This window comes from Adiantum capillus-veneris, chromosome 17 (assembly GCF_014529385.1).
Source record: "Adiantum capillus-veneris isolate H3 chromosome 17, ASM1452938v2, whole genome shotgun sequence".
Lineage (NCBI taxonomy): Eukaryota > Viridiplantae > Streptophyta > Polypodiopsida > Polypodiales > Pteridaceae > Adiantum > Adiantum capillus-veneris.
In genome coordinates this window covers 27,127,354-27,147,828 of record NC_140947.1, presented here as the reverse complement: position 1 = coordinate 27,147,828, position 20,475 = coordinate 27,127,354, and the positions used below count along the sequence as shown (strand labels likewise).

Genomic DNA, 20,475 nt, shown 5'->3' with positions numbered 1-20,475 from the left:
CTTTGGTCTCAACCAAGTGTGACATACACCTTTAAGAATTCACTATTTTATTACTTTTATCTTCTTGGCTCCAAAAAGCAAAAAAGTAGTGAGTGCTGTAAAACGATAATCTTTGATAATGTTTTCTTCCAATTAGAGGTGTGCTTCCCATTCACCTTCGTGCCAGTACCGCTAGTATGACTAGTTCACTACAACTATCTTCCAATAGTCATGTTGAAAGCACCCCAGAGCAAAAGACAGAGAGAGTGGACACCATCAGTTAAGCTATTCATGAATGGTATATTTTGACTGGTGAATAACAAGATGCCAACCTTCATCTTCTTAAGTGGGTTGATGGTGTTTTGTGTTGATTACCTTGTTATCTATCCACTCTGATTCAAAAGTCTGACGGCAAGGGCATTCAAATTCACCCCAAAGACATGTCTAGAAAAATGTTTTTTCACATGCTCTCGAGCAGACATGCCCATTTGACGGGACATTTGAGGGTCACTAAGTATGATATTCATTGCTGAGGAGAAATATTCAGGTGTTGGCTCACATAGGAACCCCGTCACACTGTGAACTATACTTTCCTTGGGTCCTCCGCTATTGCAGGCAATGACAGGCTTTTGTGCTGCCATAGCTTCCAAAGGCACAATTCCAAAATGCTCATCCTGTCCAAGATAAGACGATGTTGTGAATCTTGATTGTCATACAATAACAATTTAATAAGGTACAAACTTTCTTTTATGGGATATGATATTAATCAAGTTCCTTCACAGCCATGCATAGTTGGGTTAATGTAACACAGAGGCACATGTAAAGTGCCACGAAACTACTATACTTTTGAACCATGATGTACAAGGACATACACACTTGTAATGGATCTCTCTCTCTCTCTCTCTCTCTCTCAGGATAGTTTCCTACGACGTTAAAATTCTTTCCTTCTTCTTCTCTCTCTCTCTCTCTCTCTCTCTCTCTCTCTCTCTCTCTCTACATTGTGCTAGCAACACTCACCTCCAGCTTCTAACTGCAAATGCACCCACAATGTCATCTTACCCTTCCAATCAACCAAGTTAACACCTGGTTGGTTTTCACTCACCTCCCAGCCCACCATTATCCAAAAAAGACATGTACTTTTATTTGGTGAACTATGCTAACACCCACATCCTCATAAGCTTGTCCTAAAAGCTAGAGAATAATGGACTGAAATGGACATACTACCATTTCTCTGAATAGAAAAAAATAACTTCCATACTTCAGCACTTACTGTTGGCGTGTAGATAAGGCATAAGCAAGTAGCGAGCAGCTCGTCTCTCTTTTCTGTGGAACATGATGGCATAAACACAACATGGTCCTTGATTCCTTTTTCCTCAGTAAGGTCCATAAGTTCTCTCATGTAATCACGATTCTCTTTCAACCTTATATCATAGCCACCTGCAAGTAAAAGAGCAATTAGCTTTTTCATGAAGCGGTAAGTCATCACCACCTTGAAGCCACAATTACCTGCAATCACAAGCTTCAATCTTCTGTAGCTGCTACCACCTTGCTTTTGACTGCTATCACCTTGCTTTTGATTGTTTGAATCGAGCAATAAACCAAATGCCTTTATGGACAAGCCTATGTTTTTCTTTCTTTCAAAACGGTTGATGGAGAGAAAGAAGGGCCTAAGATGAGAAACAGAAACCTTTTGAGTACAACAAAGAACAGATGATATCTACCCTCTTGAAGTAACGTTAATGCTAAGCTCTCTCTACCATGTTTCCTTGACAAGACATGATTTTTCTGCTTTTAATGTCCTTTTTAAAGCAAATAAATGGCCGAAAAGCAAAATGTCCCTTTTAAAGCAAATAAATGGCCAAAAAGCGCACTCTAAACCTAGGTAGAGCCTTAACACCCCTTGGCGGAACAACTATAAGCATTGTGACGAAGCAGAAAGTCTTAGCCAAGAAAATACGAAGTTACATTTCTAAGCATGGTGAAGGTTGTGGTTTTAGATCTACACAACTATTTCTCATCTGCATTCCAAATCTTAGAACCAAGCAACAAACACAACAGACTTCAACCTGATGGCAAGTACATGCTACAACGTCCTTTTGAAGCAATGGAATGATGTACATTGTAGGTCCATATGTTGGACAAAATGCCTACACCCCTTCAGAAACAGAAACTCGTTACTCGTGTTTTCTAGACATTACAATTGATCCTTATCCAGACAACAGGAGGGTTCCTAGTTCACAAATTCATAAGTGCCTAGTCTGGGACTTTACGTACCTTGGACAATCACATTAACTCAGCCACACATTAAGATTGTTAAAGATGGTAGTTCCATTACTCTTGATTATTTTGCAGCACTAACGAGGTGATCTGAAATTGATCAATGTTGACTGCAGGGTAAAGGACTTCAGGCCTGATTCCTTTTGCATGTAAAGTTTTGAATGTTGAAGCAAATGTAGACGCTGTGAACTTGCTGTTAACCAGTACACAATCAGCCATTCCTGCAAGAACATCAATCAATGGTAAATCATTTTCCTTCACAGAAGGAACTCTTTTAAGAAATAACCCCTGGTTGAAATATACTTTCTACAAAAAGCAGCAGAGCTCTATGAAGCCAAATAAAAAGGAAATCTTTGACAAACACAGTTTTGTGAAAACCTAGAGAGACTCCTCTTTGAGTAACTAGCAGAACACATTCTATATAATAAAGTTCCATAAAAAAGTATCATCCTTTGTTAGAAACACTTTTCAAATTCTCATGCAATATAGTACAACCAGAGGGATAGGAAAACACACTTCCAACAGGCGCATCAAAAAGAGGCCCTCCTTTACAATTAAATCCAAAACAAAATCTTATGGACTATGAGTGCATGCACACATGCACACACCAGGCAATTTTTCAAAAAAAATACTAACAATAAGAATAGGCCATGCATAATTTGATGAATACAGAGCTACACATAATTAACAAAACCACAATGTTGGAGGAGAAAGACGGGGCATGATTGGAGCCTTCATATAGATCAAAAGCTTCTTTGTAGCCGTCAATCTAGAAAATCCTAACGCTCTTGCAGTTTATTGAGGTTATACTGAATAAACATTTATAGTTACATAGAATTTCTGTCTCCAGTTACATTTACTTGTTCAGCATATCCGCTCCCAGCATATTAACCATTTCATTATAACGACTGATTGCTTACCTGTTGTCTCTTCTTCAACCCAATCAATTGGTGCCCTGTAAAGTTTCCTAAGACGGTTTGTATGTTTGGCAAGAAGAAGATCAGGAAAATGGCAATAGAATATGACCTGCAAAGAAAGAAAAGCCTCTCTCTCTCTCTCTCTCTCTCTCTCTCTCTCTCTCTCTCTCTCTCTCTCCAACATGAAGTCGAAAGACTCCGCAAGGAGAACGATGAGCTGAAACAAAGACTGGTGGTCATCGAGGCTAGGCTCACCGTAGTAGAGAACTCCAAGACGGAAGCGATGGAACAGATGGAAGTCAAGATCAACAAAACAAAAGCAGAGGTGGAGACCTCTCTCACCAATACGGTCAAGAATCAAGTGCAACAAGTCATCCTCCACAAGGTCGACGATCGTGTGACGTCCACGCTACTCGAACAACAACGGCAAGATAGTATAGCTCTCAATGTCCGCATTGGTGGGCTTCCAAGCAACTGGCAAGGTGAGGGGGATCTCAACAACGAGTCCTTTGCCCGCATCCAATCCGCAACCCACATGATACAGTGGGATCTAGTCACAATCAACTCCCTTACACATGAACACCGTACGAACCATGCAATCGTCACTTTCAAGACCAAGGCGGACCAAATCAAACTCCTCGAGCAATCGAGGCTTCTTAAAGACACTGAAATCTGGTTTGCAAAAGACCTTACTCCCGCCCAACTCAAGCAGAAGAAGGCAGAACTACAAAAGATGCGAGAGGCGCAGTTTATCGAGGAGGCAAAGCTATTATCCAGGAGTTTCGAACTCCCAAACCGGCTTCCTCCTCATCTACCCCTCCTTAGGCTTTGGTCATTTTATATTCTCTTTTTGTTCACCCCTCGATGGACCCTCAATCATTAACTGAGATGTATCTGACAATGTACTGTTTTTGTGTCCGGTCCCATAGGTCATATCTGACCTCCGTGGACGATAATTCAATCTCTCTCTCTCTCTCTCTCTCTCTCTCTCTCTCTCTCTCTCTCTCTGTGCGCCTACAAGGGAAGTAAAACTTATACAACCGCCCGAAGGCAAAGTACAAGGCTGCCAAATGGCATAGAACCTTTGCAAACTGAAGCCCATCAAAAACTGTAAAAACTGGAGACTAATGCCTGCAGGCTACAAAACTGAAAAAACCAGGGGGGGAAAACCCCTCCTAGTGAGGGTAAAAAGTGCCCCTGGAACTAGGTGAGAGCCGAGAGGAGGATGGAGCTGCACCAGCCTCTGAAAGATAGGCACCTCAGCACTGTCGAAGATGGAGTCCACCAGTAGATGGTGAGGGGATAGCAAAGGCTATCCAAAACCGCAGAGCTCTAAGAAGAATCCAGCCCAGCAATGAAGAGGATGGGCGAGAAGAAGCTGATAAAGCACCAGAGAGAGCCATTGCAAACCCCGAAGAAAGGCCAGCCAAAGGAGACCAGAAGAGTCGCCTGACACGACGAAGCCTGCTGTAACTTCCACAAATCCGGTTGGAGGAACAGGTAGCAGTACCGGGTGGGCCAAATCCGAAAAGTGCACTGTCAAACAAGTCGAAAGCGGGAGAGGAGCAGTGCGGTCAATGTCACGGACGATCTGCAGCGGCCCCACCATGCTGAGCTTGTTCTTGAAGAGGAGGCAGTGAAGAGTGTATGTCGAGAGCACAGTCGCAGACACCAGCCATGAACTCACAAAACATACAAAACACACAGACACCAACAACCAGACACACACATGCAAATCCACAACAACCACAAAACACAGCAGAAACTCACACACCCGCACATCAGAATCTCACACACATACTCCCTCGCGAACAGAAAAAACAGACACAAACATACACATGTAAACAGAACAAACACACACAGACAACCATTCAAAAAACCGCATTCATGCCCACACACAAGGTAAGGATGATCAAAGAGGAAGAGAAACTGAATGTGGCGAAGACGTCTTCATGGGCGGATATGATAACAAAGACACAGAAGAAGGCCGACGAGGCCGAAAAACGGATTGAGGTCGCCAAGAAAGGGAAAGATAAGGAAGCTCCTTGTACACCGACGCTTATCAACATGACCCTCGAAGAGGAACAAAGAAGGCGGATGCAGGCTCTACATGTGAGAGTGACCGGCCTCAAGGACATAAACAATGTGGAGAAAGAGGTCACAAGCCTCACATCCATGATGGGGGTGGAGAAGCCTTTGCACACAAAGGCATGGAGAGTAGGCAAGAAAAGTGATGGCCCGGGAGAGTCTTCAAAGGAGAGAGCTCTCATACTACGCTTTCCCTCCTTGGAAGAGAAGAAGGAATTCTTGAGGAAGAGGCCTACTCTCAAGAAGACCGGTATTTTCCTTGGCGATGACCTTACTCTCTCACAGCTCGCACATATGAGAGAGGTAATGCCAGAGATTACAGCGGCAAGGGAGAAGGGAAAGATAGCCTTCTACAGAGATGGTCGAGTGGTGATTGTAGAGCGGCGCGTTGCATGACAGTGCGAGACCTATGGGACCACACTGAAGATTGCTACTTGGAATTGTAATGGGTCTATGAGGTTGGACGTTGGTGCATTTGAGGACAGTTTCAAAGACGAGGACATTGTATTCTTCTCAGAGACTCACCAGGCCCCTGGACAGGTGATGCCACATGTCGATGGGAGACAGCCCACAGGACAACTACGAGATCTGAGCATGAGAGTAGAGGTTCAGGAGCTGAGAGCTGATACAGGTCGATTTCTATACATTGCCATATGTTATTTTCCTCCCAGTACGTCAGTATATGCTGCGTCCAGAGGGCAGTCGCCTTTCTCTATACTCGACGGTGACATATGGGAGTTTTCTAGGGATGGTGATACCATTCTCCTAGGGGACTTCAATGCCCGAACGGGCAACTCTTAGACAGTCTTCTATGACACTTCACATGAGATGCTTAGAGAGCTGGATGTGGGTGAGTTGGGGCTTGACAGATGCTCACTTGACAGAGAGCAGACGGAGTATGGGAGATACCTCATGGAGATGACGACTACACATGGGTTAGCCATACTTAATGGCTTACAGCGATTTCCTGGAGCAGCCGGTTTCACATGCTTTCCACACAGACATGGGGCTAGTACAGTGGACTATGTTATGACAACCGAGCTTTGTCCCTTGCATTCAGGATTTCACAGTGGGAGCTAGGCTAGTGGGCGTAGCGGTGGATCATGCTCTCTTGACACTGTCCGTTTCATTTCAATATAGTACAACCCAGACATCAGGAGGCAGGTCACACACCCGTTAATACATTAACACCAGAGACTGATTTCGTTTATACAAAGGAGATATGGGACCCTCTATGGGAAGGCACAACTGGCACATCTAGTACAGGCCTCTCAGTGGAGGAGTGCACCACTCTACTGACTGGGATCATGAAACCGGCCTGTTTAATCCAAAAAGGGCGGTAGACTTTAGACTTAAACCTTATTTGCTTTCACCCATTTAATTTGTCGCCCACTTTACCTGTACTTTCAAGACACAACAAAGGGGAGAGGGATACAGGCTGCTAGATTGCACCTGTATGAGAGGACCGACACCAGATTGGCCCCTAACTTAGGCGCCCCTTTCGGTATTTCTTTATTGTTTAAAAGAGGGAATAAACGCTGTGGTTCCCTACAAGCTGCCCCCCACAAACTTGGCTCAATTTCAACTGTTCCGGCCCAATTTCGGCAACATAATTGTACTAGGACCCTTCACAGTTAGTATTCCCACGCATTGAATGACTTTTCCGACGCATACGGGCACTTTGCAAAACCTGGCGAGAATCTGCAGCATGCTGAATTCTCTGTTTTCAGCCCCAAAAATGTACCATATCACCTGTACAGCGGTCCCCTCGCGTCCCCAAACCTCCTGGGGGTATTAGGGACCGTTTAGGGCCAAAACCCTAAACCTGCAAAAATACACAGCAGGCTGTAATATACTGTTTCGGGCTCCGTTTCGCGTGCCGGTCGCATCCGTAGCAAGTCCTCGAGCTCCCGCACCTGTAGGGCTACTTGCCCTTTGAATCGGACGAGTTTTCTAGCGTGAAACCTCTCCGAATTCACCTGTACCTACGGGGGATTAGCCGCTAGCTAATCCAGTACCTGTGCAAGAGGCTCTTGCCTCGGCAATCGCGCTATGAACCCACACAACTGTACATTGGTCAACTGAAAAGCCCACTAGAGGGGCATAGCATACTGCCATAGAGGAGAGAGAGGGCAGTGCGTAGCGTGCAGGGCATCACTCCTGGCACCGCATTGTACATAAGAGGGAAAGGAAGCACTCCATAGCTCTTAACCTGTGACAGGAAACTGCAGAATGAGCCTCCCAGCTATAAATTCAGCACCACTTCTTCTTGCATGAGGAAAGTGCACAGAAATGTGCCACTTGGCACATTTACAGCCTATTTCCCGTTCCGGGGTTGCCGCCTAAAAATCTCCCAACCGGTTGCCCAATTGACTTCATGGCAGAGTACTAAAATGTTCCCCTTGTCATTCCGGAGGTAATGACGCAAACACATTTTCAGGTCCCAAAATAGCATTTCCCTAAATTTTAGGAGGTGCTGCCATTGTATCTTTCTAGGTCATCTGACCCCCTTTGTACACTGCAGCCACACCCAGAATTGAAATGTAGCCTCTATAGCAAAGGATTCCACTTTGGCTAGTCAATGACCCCACTTTGGCTAACCATAGTCCTTGTCCAACCTTAGTGCTCTCTTGCCCTCAGGCCTGGACTCCCTCTGGATAGTTCCACACTAGCTATGCAATGCAGGGCAGTTAGATTTCCCGAGGGGTGTTTCCAAAAAGTGAAAGTAAATAAATAATAAGAAAGAAATCAACAAAAAGGATAGATAGTAGTCACACGTTGGTAACAGACAGAGGTGCCCAACTGGCAAGGACGTGGATCCCATTGTTGTTATATGCTGATGATATTGTGTTGATATCTGACTCACCAGAGGGTATGCAGCGACATTTGGATGCACTACACAGTTTTGTAGAGGATAGTGGATTGTGTGTAAACCTTGGTAAAACCAAGGTTATGGTGTTTAGCACCACACCTGGATCAGGAGATCAGCACCTACTTTCACATATGGTCAAGAGATTGTGGAGTATACAGATGCATACACTTACCTGGGGGTAGTCTTTACTAGGCCGAGATTTTCTTTGAGAAGAGTAGCAAAGACTAGACTGACTAGAGCTTATACGGCTTTGGGAGGATTGGAGAGGATATGTTCACAAGTTCACGTCTAGGAACCTAGGACAAAGTTATGGCTTTTTGACACTTTGGTTGCCTCTACTATGCTATATGGGGTGCAGGTTTGGGGACCTTCTTTAGGCCAAGATGGTTGGAGATGTATGGAGAGGCCCTTGGTATCTATGATCTCGGCTGATTAGAGCCAAGGCCTTCGTACCGCTTGATATCATTCGAGCGGAGTTAGTTGCCCCCCCCTATGGAGATTGAGGCGCTTACCAAATCAATCTCCTTTGTACGCAGCCTATGGGATACTACCAGTGATAGATATGCCAGGTTGGCCCTAGAGTCCTCCAGACAATTAGCTCTACAGGGGGATACAGCGGTATGCACAGATGACATCATGGTTTCAAACACATGGCTTCACCATGGACAGGCTGCCTCCTTTTCAGTACTCTCTACAAGCACCCTTGATGTCTCTGACACGGGTGGAGATAAGTAGACTCATTCATCAGGATCTGATCCACCTGGGCACGAGGAGGACATGGATAGAGCCGGTACAAGAGTTGGGCACGAAGATGGCTTTCTATAGAGAGCATCTTCTCCACCTCACACGGGATGGGTTTGTGATTCGACCTAGCTATATAGACACATCTTTCTCATGGTTTGCGTTGTGCCATTGGCCAGATACGGACATCCTCACATCAGCTCGAGATTGAGACTGACAGATTCAGAGGGATACCAGCAAATAGCAGGATGTGCCACTTACATCATCTAGAGCCAGAGACAGAGTTACATTACATATGTCATTGCACAGTGTACTATGAGATACGAGGCCGTTATATATAGTGGAGCTCTATCTCTGGCTCTCTCTGGCACAACTGTCACAACCTAGCTTCAGCTGAAATGCCTCAAAATCAGTGAGTTTCAATCTCCAATTAGTGTGATGATGTCTGAATCTGTTCAATAGCACATTGTAAGCCGTGGTACAAGTGAGTGTCCACGTAGGAAGGCCTAGATAGGAACCCATCGTCTGTGAGCTGGAGAAAATGCTCTCTATATGTATTCATCCTCGTGTGCAGCTCTTGTATAGGTTGTATCCATATCCTCTGGATATCCCACTAAAACAAATGATGGAGAGAGAGAGAGAGAGAGAGAGAGAGAGAGAGAGAGAGAGAGAGAGAGAGAGAGAGAGAGAGAGAGAGAGAAATGAAATGATATATTAACGTCTTCAAAAGGCCAAAATGACCTATGAGACCAAGCTGTTACAACATAGTGAATCTGATACCATGTCCGGGATAAAAAAGAACCGAAACAAAAAATACAACTATTACAAGCTGGGAATGTGTGAATGTGCCCAGTACAATGTGTAGAGCAATGAGAGGAGGGGGGGGAGAAGATATGGTAGAGATCCATCCTCATCTGCACTCTGGACGTCGAGAAAGTATGGCTCGAATCCTCTGCTGTAGTCTCTGTCGATACTGTGTAGCTCCTCTCCTCAATCGCGGTCGCCTAGATCTCCCTAGCTCCAATGCTCGGTCTATGAGAATGCCAGTAGTGGTAGTATGAGTGCGGGCAGAGCTCTACAATGGTAGCTACTCCTTTGGTTGCTCCTCTGGGTGTCCAATAATGTGTAATCCGTCTCTGGGACTGTCTCTCTCCAACTCTCCTCAGTAAAATGTCTCTATGCCTGTGTAACTCAAGTCCAAGACATCTTTGATCCTTATAACTCGTCAGGATCTGATTCAGCTAAATACCAGGAGCACATGGATACAGCCCGACACAGGAGTTGGACACGAAGATGGCCTTCTACGAAGATGGTCCTCATCATTGCCCATACCCAGCATTGGTGTTTTTGATCATCAACCATTGTTCCCCAGAGTCTGGTGTTTCCAGTTTTGCTACCATCGCCAGCTAGTTCCCAGATTGGCATAGCGGTTTTGCTAAAGCTCCCAGATCTGCCAGCGTTTTTGGTTTCCAGCCCTTGATGCAGCAGATGGTCAGCGTTTTCAGCCTTCTTGGACAGCAGCACATTCAGCCCTAGATGCATGCAGAAGACCCCCATTTTCAGCCCTCGAAAACGCAGTCAAAACAGTCATTTTCAGCCACCGAAACAGCCCCGAAATTCAGCAGTTAGAAGACCACAAATTTCAGCCCTAAAGTCGTCAACGTCGTCACCATCGTCGTCACTGACATAGTCCCAGGTTGCATTAGTCCATTGCATCGTCATTGTACCACTTGTGCAATCAATAAGTAGGCCACTCTCGCCGACGAGAGTGGGGCCTTCGGAGGAGGGTTTTACAGCGTCTCTGGTGTCGTATCTCTCTTCTCTCTTCATCTCTCAGTCTCATACACTTGCACGCACAGTGTCCATTCACTTTGTTTGTGATCATAGCACTTTCTCATTAAGAACGGAAGGCTCTCCCTTCCATAAGAACAAAAGGAAACTTGAGCACAGTTCGGAGCACTCATCTTGAGCAAAGCGCAAACAATCATTCCGTTGCACCTAACATTGGTATCAGAGCTTTGGCAATGTTCTGTATCACTCAAGGAAAGAACCACAAGAATCACAAGAACTTTTTTTTTGCTTGTTGCGGTCGCACGAACCCAAGTTCGCTTGGGCGTGTCGATTCCTAATCGTGTTTTTTGAAGAGTGACAGGAATCCCAAGAAAGAAGGGCTTGTCCAACCTCCCCTTGTGTCTCTTTTCACTCATTGAGAGCAGACCGTGCGCTTAACAGCCGGCCAATCGACGTGAGGTGGGAAAAAGCAACCTTGGTGTGAGTGCAAGGCCGCCAAGGGGTGTGCCCACGGAAAGAATTAGAACTCGGGTGAAGAGAAGATCCTTCTCAAACGCGATTTGCAAGCAAAAGGAAAACCTCAAGATCCTCAAGAACCCAAGACCCTCAAGAACCCAAGTTCCTCGTGACCAAAGATCATAGTGCATGGTTATCACCCGAAGCGGAATGGATACTTCGCATACAGGTGATGAGTATGAGAGAGGCGGCGAAGATTTTTCCCCACCAGGAAATTTTTTTGACCCTCCCCCTTCGCCATCTACGCCACGAGTTGCACTAACTCCTATGGAGATGATGGTCAAGTCAATGATGGACATGATGCTGGCACAACAAGAAGCGACTCGCATTACTTTGGAACGATAGGAAAGAAATGCAATACAACAACAAGAAGCAAATCGAGTTGCGTTGGCACAACAACAAACCAATCGCCTTGCTTTCGAACGCGAGCGCGATGAATGAAATGAACGAAAAGCAGAAAGGGAGGCCGAGCGTGAAGCTCAAAGAGACCTACGCACTCAAGAATTGCTTCGACAAGTGCTAGCCTCGAAGACCGAACCACCCAAAGATCGTGAGAGTTCATCAAGTGGTGCAAGCCATGATGCGGATTCCAACAACCTAGTCACAGAGAAGTTGACTTTCAGTAAGTATGATGGTAAGATGGATGCTACGGTTATTCATTCTGGTTGCATCAATTTAATGCTTATTTTGCGACAACTAAGAAGACAGGAAATAGCAAAGTTTTGACGGTAGCTATGTACCTTGCCGGTGATGCCATCAATTGGTACCACGCATGGCAAGAGGCACAGCTAGCCGCGCATCTAGAGGAAGCCGACGAAATCACGCCCCTTTCCTTCAATTGGGCTGATTTCCAAGACAAGGTCAAGGCACGGTTTATGCCACCTCAGTACATTGCACAATTGAAGGACGATTGGCGTGCTCTCAAGCAAAATGGTATGCCAGTCATGTCTTTTTCTAATCGTATTTTGCAGCAAGGCACTCAATTACGTAAATCGGATAATGAGCGCAAAGAGGCTGTTCTCTTTGAATTGGACGAGTTTATCAAGTATGATGTCGAGGTGCTCGATCCAATCGATCTCAACAAGGCGGTAGCGATTGCTCTCGCACAGGAGATGAAGCACAACAAGGGAAAGCCTAAGGAGAACAAGACTTCCACAAGTACCTCGCAGACTTCTCAGAACCCTCAGAACGGTAAGAACGGTAAGAATGGTAACTCTTCTAACCAATCTTCCAACAGTCTCTCAGAAAAGAATTCTTCCAATGAATCTAAGGGTAAGGCTAACACAATTGCTAAACCTAAGCTTACTCCATATGAAAAGGTAGCACAAGGAATTGTAGGAAGATACATCACGTCGAAAGAGCAAAGCACTTATTCTAAGGAAGGTCGTTGTTTTCATTGTCACATTAAGGGTCACATAAAAAGAACATGTCCTAAGTTTGAATCGAATGAATCTAAAGAATCCACAGAACCCACTTCCTCTGTCAATGCAATTAATGATAACACGAGTGTGCCCCAAGTTTCTCATGACCCTCCCATTGATGATTCTCTCATTAAATGTTATGGTCGTACGTTGGGGCAACGTTTTGTCATATTGTTTGACCCAGGTAGTATGCATGATGTGCTCAGTCCCTCTCTTGTTGAGAGAGCCCGCCTTGAAGTTAGTCCGAGATCTCCTATGGAGGTCTCTAGCTTTCTTCCCGGTATGGACGCTCTCATCACGGAAGAGTGCCTTGATGTGTTGTTTGCAATTCAACAAGCTGCCTTCACTAGAATATTTGTTGTTTCTCCTCTCTCAAGATGTGATATGATTTTGGGCATTCGATGGTTTCGTGATAATAACCCTCTCATTGATTTTGAGGCTAACACTTTCACTCTCAATGCCAAAGTGATTCTCCCATTGTCATTCATGGAGAGGACATTGTTCATTCTCCATCTCTCATTGCTAATAGGCAGGACAAGATTGAAAGGATTCAGGAGAAGGAGACTCTCTCCGTCTCTTTTTCTCCAAAGCATGACACACAAGATTTGCACGATGATGAAAAGCATGATGATTTGATTGACAATGATTAGCATGATGATTTGGATGATAAAGACAAGCATGATGTTTTGCATGATCAAGATGTGATTTCTCACAAGCATGATGAGTTGCATGAAAAAGATGTGATTGTTCACAAGGATGATGTGTTAGTGGATGCTTTTTCTAGCGAAGCTAACCTCGTTGCAGATTTGATCAATCACAAAGGATCGATCTTGGCTCTCGAGCCTAGGTCCAAAGAACCCTTACAGGGAGTATTATGTGTTCGCATGATTGATACGCACGCATTGTTCGAATGTTTCATTCGTGATCATTTCCTGTATTTTAGTCAACATCGTTATGTGATCCCTTTTCCTAGGCATGACATATTGTATGTTGAGCACTTTTCACTCATGAATGAGCACGAATGTATGCGGATTTTTCATGAAAAGCTGAAAGGTATCTATGTAAGGAAGTCACAATCCATGTCTCTTCCTTGGCATGACACAGTTTCCGAACAAGCACATGAAAGTATGAGTACCAAGAGTGGGCATTTCCATGTGATTTGCCATAGTTGATTGATTTTTATCAGAAGAGAAAGATTCGATCTCATTGTTTGCGTGTATGTGGTGAACGGTTTGGCACTCCGTCTCTTTGTTCATCTACATTGCATGCACAGTCTTTGAGGAAGACAAGATTTTTTCCACTCACTTTACAAGGAATAGGTATGTTCATGTTTTCGTGTTGGAAGTGGTTTCAGGAATTTTCAGCTGTGAAGATTCTTGAAGATGGACGAAGCAGGACTCTAGACGAAGTTGAAGCATCAAAGGAGCCACAGAAGACTTTGTGTCGCTTTCGACGCGGCCCAAAGAAGCAAGCATTGCAGACCTTTATGAAGTTCAAGTACCGCACGACCCACATCTCAGAGTGGGCCGGCGAAGAGTCCCTTCCAGGATTCCGGATGCTATTGGCGATCTCCCTCGACGCCATACAATTCGGTACCAGTACCTCACTTTGAAAAGGAGGGATGTCACGTAACACATCCAACCCTATGTGTCCGTGGACAAGCTACAACATAATAGGGTTCAGTCAGTCCAGTCAGTCTAGATTAGAAGTGATCTGGCACTTTTGTGAGTCTATTCGTAAACCGTGCATGCCCAGTCACTTAGTGTAGATGCATATCCTCTGGTTGCGCACAGCATGATCATCAATATTCCCATCAGAATCCATTAGAATCAGTTAGGGAACAGTGCATTTAGCCTATTTTCCCTATTTTTGGTATTTTTCATTTTATTATTTTTAAGTGACTTTCCAACAAAAGTAGGTAGGGCAATTTTGCTAAGTTTGTATATAAGCAAACCCAAGTTAGCACTAAATGGCAGAAGAGGCAGCAGGAGCTCCCCGCTCAACAGCCACCTTCTCAGCAAGAACCCCCATCAGTACCCCCAGCGTTTTTGGTCCTCATCATCGCCCATACCCAGCATTGGCGTTTTTGATCATCAACCATTGTTCCCCAGAGTTTGGCGTTTCCAGTTTTTCTACCATCGCCAACTAGTTCCCAGATTGGCATAGTGTGTTTGCTTAAGCTCCCAGATTTGCCAGCGTTTTTGGTTTCCAGCCCTTGATACAGCAGATGGTCAGCGTTTTCAGCCTTCTTGGACAGCAGCAGATTCAGCCCTAGATGCATGCAGAAGACCCCCATTTTCAGCCCTCGAAAACGCAGTCAAAACAGTCATTTTCAGCCACCGAAACAGCCCCAAAATTCAGCAGTTAGAAGACCACAGATTTCAGCCCTAAAGTCGTCAACGTCGTCACCATCGTCGTCACCGACATAGTCCCACATTGCATCAGTCCATTGCATCGTCATTGTACCACTTGTGCAATCAATAAGTAGACCACTCTCGCTGACAAGAGTGGGGCCTTCGGAGGAGGGTTTTACAACGTCTCTGGTTTCGTATCTCTCTTCTCTCTTCATCTCTAAGTCTCATACACTTGCACGCACAATGTCCATTCACTTTGTTTGTGATCATAGCACTTTCTCATTAAGAACGGAAGGCTCTCCCTTCCATAAGAACAAAAGGAACCTTGAGCACAGTTCGGAGCACTCATCTTGAGCAAAGCGCAAACAATCATTCCGCTGCACCTAACACACATCCTCACATCAGCTAGAGATCGAAACAGGCAAACTTAGAGGAGTACCCGCTGAGTCCAGGATTTGTTAGGTGTGCCAGATAAAGCCCGAGACAAAGCTACATTACATATGTCACTGCCCAATATACTATGAGATACGAGGCCGCTTTCACTCTCTATTCAAAGAGGGTTTTGGACCACTTTCTAGAGTCATGAGATACCAGGATTAGAGATGCCTCATATTATACTTACTAGAGATTTCGCAGACACAGAGAGGACTTCTTGAAGAGGGGCACAATGAGAGAGATCCAGCGACAGTGGTAGATTACAGATTTCTTTCAGTCACAAACATTGGAGTTCAAGCAGCCCCCACAGCATAGCAGCACCAGAGGCACCATAGGCATACTGCTTGATCGGGCGATAGAGTTGGGACGGTCCCATCACCCACGGATGAGGGGGCCCTCTCGAAGATTGCGACAGAGGATCCATACCATATTGGCACGACATAGGAGCCGTCCCGACAAAGTGCTTACCTTGGAGGACATTGAACCTCTCTAGACTTCGGATACTCATGAATATGTATATGATGCCTCTACTGTCAGAGAGCTCCATTGTATCAGCTCACCCTTTGTATTCCCTTTGTTTTAGCTTTCACCCCACCCCTACCCAATATTTTCTTTTCAGTTCTTTGTACTTTTTGTACCCAGACCTGATATTAGATTCACCACATGTAACCTTTTGGTCTCATAGGTCATTTTGGCGTTTTGAAGACGTTAATATTACATTTCATTTCTCCTCTCTCTCTCTCTCTCTCTCTCTCTCTCTCTCTCTCTCTCTCTCTCTCTCAACCTTGGTAAAACCAAGGTCATGGTATTTAATACCACCCCACAGTGGATCAGGAGGTCAGCGCCCGCATTCGCATATGGCCAGGAGACGGTGGAGTATACAAATGCTTACACTTACCTTGGAGTGGTTTTTAGTGGACCAGCATTCTCATTAAGGAGAGCGGCAGAGACTAGATTGACCAGAGCCCATTCGGCATTTGGTAGATTGGAGAGGATGTGTTCACAGGTTCAGTTTCAAGAGCCTCGGACAAAGCTCTGGCTCTTTGACACAATAGTGGCTTCTGCATTGCTCTATGGAGCTGAGATTTGGGGGCCTTCATTGGACCATCATGGGAGAACAGGTCGCACTCATGGATGGGGGAACATGGAGAAGCCCCTGGTCTCTATGATTTCGCGACTCATTAGAGCCAAGGCTTCAGTACCACGTGCCATTATCTGAGCAAAGCTAGCTGCCCCCCCACTAGTGGTTGTCTCCTTCATACACCGCGTATGGGAACTTCCCAAAGACAGATACGCCCGTCTTGCACTCGAGTCCTCTCGACAGTTAGCCATGCAGGGAGATGCAGCATGTTGGTATGGGGAGATGACATCATGGTTCCAGGCGCATGGGTTCAGCATAGACAGATTGCCCCCCTTCCAGTACTCACTGGACGCACCCTCCATAACTCTTACACAGTCCGAGATCACCACGCTCATCCGCTAGGACCTGACTCAGCTAGACACCAGAAGGACATGGATACAGCCAACACAGGAGCTGGGCACGAAGACGGCTTTCTACAAAGAACATCTTCTCCAGCCTATGGCGGACGGTTTCGTGACTAGGCCCAGATGCATGGACACCCACTTGTCCCATGGGATACGGTGTGCTCTTGGCCAGATACGCACATCTTCACACCAACTGCGGATTGAGACTGGGAGATACAGCAGAGTTCCAGCAGAGGCCAGGACATGCCTCCTGTGTAACATGGAGACTGAGACAGAGTTACACACATGCCACTGCCCCGTCTACTACGAGATACGAGGCTGCTTCCACTGCTTGTTCAGAGAGGGCTTTGGACCGCTCTTGTCACGTGACACATCCAACCCTATGTGTCCGTGGACAAGCTACAGCATGACCAGGGTTCAGTTCAGTTCAATCCACCAACTGCGGATTGAGACTGGGAGATACAGCGGAGTACCAGCAGAGGCCAGGACATACCCCCTGTGTAACATGGAGCCTGAGACAGAGTTACACACATGCCACTGCCCCGTCTACTACGAGATACGAGGCTGCTTCCATTGCTTGTTCAGAGAGGGCTTTGGACCGCTCTTGTCACGTGACACATCCAACCCTATGTGTCCATGGACAAGCTACAGCATGACCAGGGTTCAGTTCAGTCAAGTCAGTCTAGAATAGGAAGTGATTTGGCACTTTCATGAGTCTGTTCGCAGATCGTACATGTCCAGACACTTAGATTAGATGCATATCCTGTGGTTGTACACAGCATGACCATCAGATTCCAGTCAGATCCCATCAGTAGCATTTTTACAGTGCATAGACCTATTTTCCCTATTTTTGACATTTTTCACTTAATATTTTTAAGAGACTTTTGTTGAAAAGTAGGTAGGTCAATTTTGCTAAGTTTGTGTATAAGCAAACCTAGCGCTAGCACTTTCTGGCAGAAGAGGCAGCAGAAGCACTCGCTCAACAGGCAACTTCTCAACAGAGCCCCTAAGAGGCCTAGCGTTTTTGCATCACAACAGAAGGCTGGCGTTTTTGGACCAGATCAGCCAGCGTTTTTGCTCTTGCAGATTCTTGGCGATAGCAGACCAAGCAGACTTCCCAGCTTAGCAGATTCTCCACAGCAAGACCATTTTCAGCCCTAGCGTTTTTGCATCTGCAAGGCACTTCAGCGTTTTTGCAGATCTTTGCAACGGTATCCCCACAAGCATCAACGTTTTCAGTTTTCAGCAGTCAGACTCCACAATAGAACCCCCGAACCTCGCAGATCTCACCTTCTTGCAACAATTCCTCGCTGCACGGTCAGATTCCGCAAGGTTTACAAAACGCAGATTTCAGCATCTGCGTTTTCAGAGCGTCGTCGTCGTACCGTCGTCATCGACATCATCACCGACATAGAGTCAAAATTCAGTAGATAAAGATTTGCAGATTTCAGCCCTTAACCATTTTCAGATTTCAGCCCGTCTCGTCGTCGTCCTCATCGTCGTCGACATCTTCTGCAAGTCCAAGCATTGGAGAGATTGTGCAATCATAAGTAGACCGCTCTCGCCGTAGAGAGTGGGGCCCTTGGAGTAGGGTTTGACAACTTCCCGGTGTCGTATTCTTCTCTCTCTATCTCTCAATCTCATGCACTTCCATTCACAGTGGTCATCCACTTTGTTTGTGTCCATTGCACTCTCACACTAAAGGAACGGAAGGCTCTCCCTTCCGTAAGTAAAAGGAACCTTGAGCAAAGTTCAACATTCACTTCCGTTGCACCTTACATTGGTATCAGAGCTTTGGCAATGTTCTGTATCACTCAAGAAAAGAACCACAAGAATTCTTTTTTTGCTTGTTGCGGTCGCACGTAACCCAAGTCCTCTTGGGCGGGTCAATTCCTAATCGTGTTTTTGAAGAGTGACAGGAAACCCAAGAAAGAGGGCTTGTCCAGCCTCCCCTTGTGCCTCTTTTCACTCATTGAGAGCGGACCGTGCACTTAGCGGCCGGCCAATCGACGTGAGGGGAAAAAGCAACCTTGGTGTGAGCGCAAGGCCGCCAAGGGGTGCGCCCGCGCAAAAGAGCAGAACTCGGGTGAAGAGAAGATCCTTCTCTAACACAAATTGCAAGCAAAAGAAGAACCTCAAGAACTCAAGAACCTGTTGCTAAATTGGCTTTATCTAACAGAAAAATAATTTTAAATGAATTATTGGATTTATAAGTGAGAGGGTTTTCTCGCTTGGAACACCAAGGAAAAAATAATTCTAAATGAATTATTGGAATTTTAAGTGAGAGGGTTTTTCTCACTGGAGACATCCGAGTACAGAGTATTCCTAGTGCGTCATTTAAAGTAATGACGGGAACACTGAGAACGGGAATATCTGTAAGGCCACCAGGAACGGGTACTTCTGATGCGTCACATCGGATGGGTGACAAGGAGCATCGGAAAGAAGTATCCGACCATCCGGGAACGGACATCTCTGATGCGTCATAGGATGGGTGACATAGAGCATCGTGAAGGAGATTGTACCGTAAGTTTGATAGGAAAGGACGAGGTGATGGGTATTCCTGATGCGTCACAAGGTGGGTGACGGGTGCATCGGAAAGGGAATATCCATAGTCGGGAGTAAATTCCGAACTGTGTTAGAATTGTGCACAAGGAAAAGCAAGCACTTGAATGAAGATGGGTTCAGAGGAAACTTTGAGGAAAAACAGATGCTTTCTGAGAAAGCGGGATTGCTTTTCGGAAAAGCAGATGCTTTCCCGCGAGGAAGTCTATGTCTGCATTGCAACTGTGCATGTGATTGCATCCAGGGACGCCTGGGAAGTGCTGTGAAAGCATTGTTTTTAACTTATAAGGTTTTATTGAGTTTTTTGGCAGGTTCAGACTATTTTTAAAATACGCCAGCCGCCCACTTAATAAGTGGGCAGCCATCTGATAAATAAGGCAACAGATCAGCAAGCGTTTTCTCTCCCTTTTTCTGGCAGAACAGAAAAAAGAAATTTATTTTTATTTTTATTTTTATTTTTTATTTTTAAAACGGCCGCGATCTCTACGCGAGCAGCTATTCATGCCCGTGGCTAGGAGCTATAAAAGCATCACATGCCCTCACTCGGAGGGGAGGACCAATCTTTGCAAGGAGGAGATGCTGCTGCAGATTTCAGCCGTAAAGAAGACGTTGCCGGTGATGCCCATGGCTGCCCCAAGTGTACCAGATGTCGCCAAGACCCAATGCGCGAGTTCCCTCGCGAAGAAGTGCCTACGAAGCGTGTTTCCATCGCGACAAGTTGCTGTTTTTCTCTGTTTTCAGCCCATAAACGTCGTAGACGGGGCTGATTTACGAGAAGGAACCCGAGAACACACCTCTTTTGTGTGTAGGATTGGAAGAGAGGATTTTCTATGGAGAGATCTCTTCTGAGGAATTGCTTTTCGAGAATCGAGTTGCGTTTCGAGCGTCGAGACTTTGAAGGTAACGATTTTCATGTTCTGATCTTTGAGTATTTGATTGCAGGTGTACTTCCTCTTCGTGAGGGAGTAGGAGCAGAGGAAGGCATGAGCCTCTGCAGGAGAAAAGCGCTCTGAGGAACTAGAGCCAGATCAGCCCAA

The 20,475-nt window shown here is 45.6% G+C and overlaps 1 protein-coding gene across 1 annotated transcript in view; it reads right to left on the bottom strand.

Moving 5' to 3' along the window:
• Window positions 1-246: 246 nt before the first annotated feature.
• LOC147436962 (UDP-Glycosyltransferase superfamily protein) overlaps window positions 247-20,475 on the bottom strand; it is a 35,687-nt gene continuing 15,458 nt past the window's right edge. The window contains exons 4-8 of the mRNA XM_086486359.1: window positions 3,177-3,282; window positions 2,315-2,477; window positions 1,486-1,646; window positions 1,250-1,416; window positions 247-653 (exon numbers count right to left, since the gene is read on the bottom strand). Coding sequence (XP_086342485.1) covers window positions 363-653; window positions 1,250-1,416; window positions 1,486-1,646; window positions 2,315-2,477; window positions 3,177-3,282 — 888 coding nt within the window. The 3' untranslated portion in view covers window positions 247-362. The remainder of the gene's footprint in view (window positions 654-1,249; window positions 1,417-1,485; window positions 1,647-2,314; window positions 2,478-3,176; window positions 3,283-20,475) is intronic.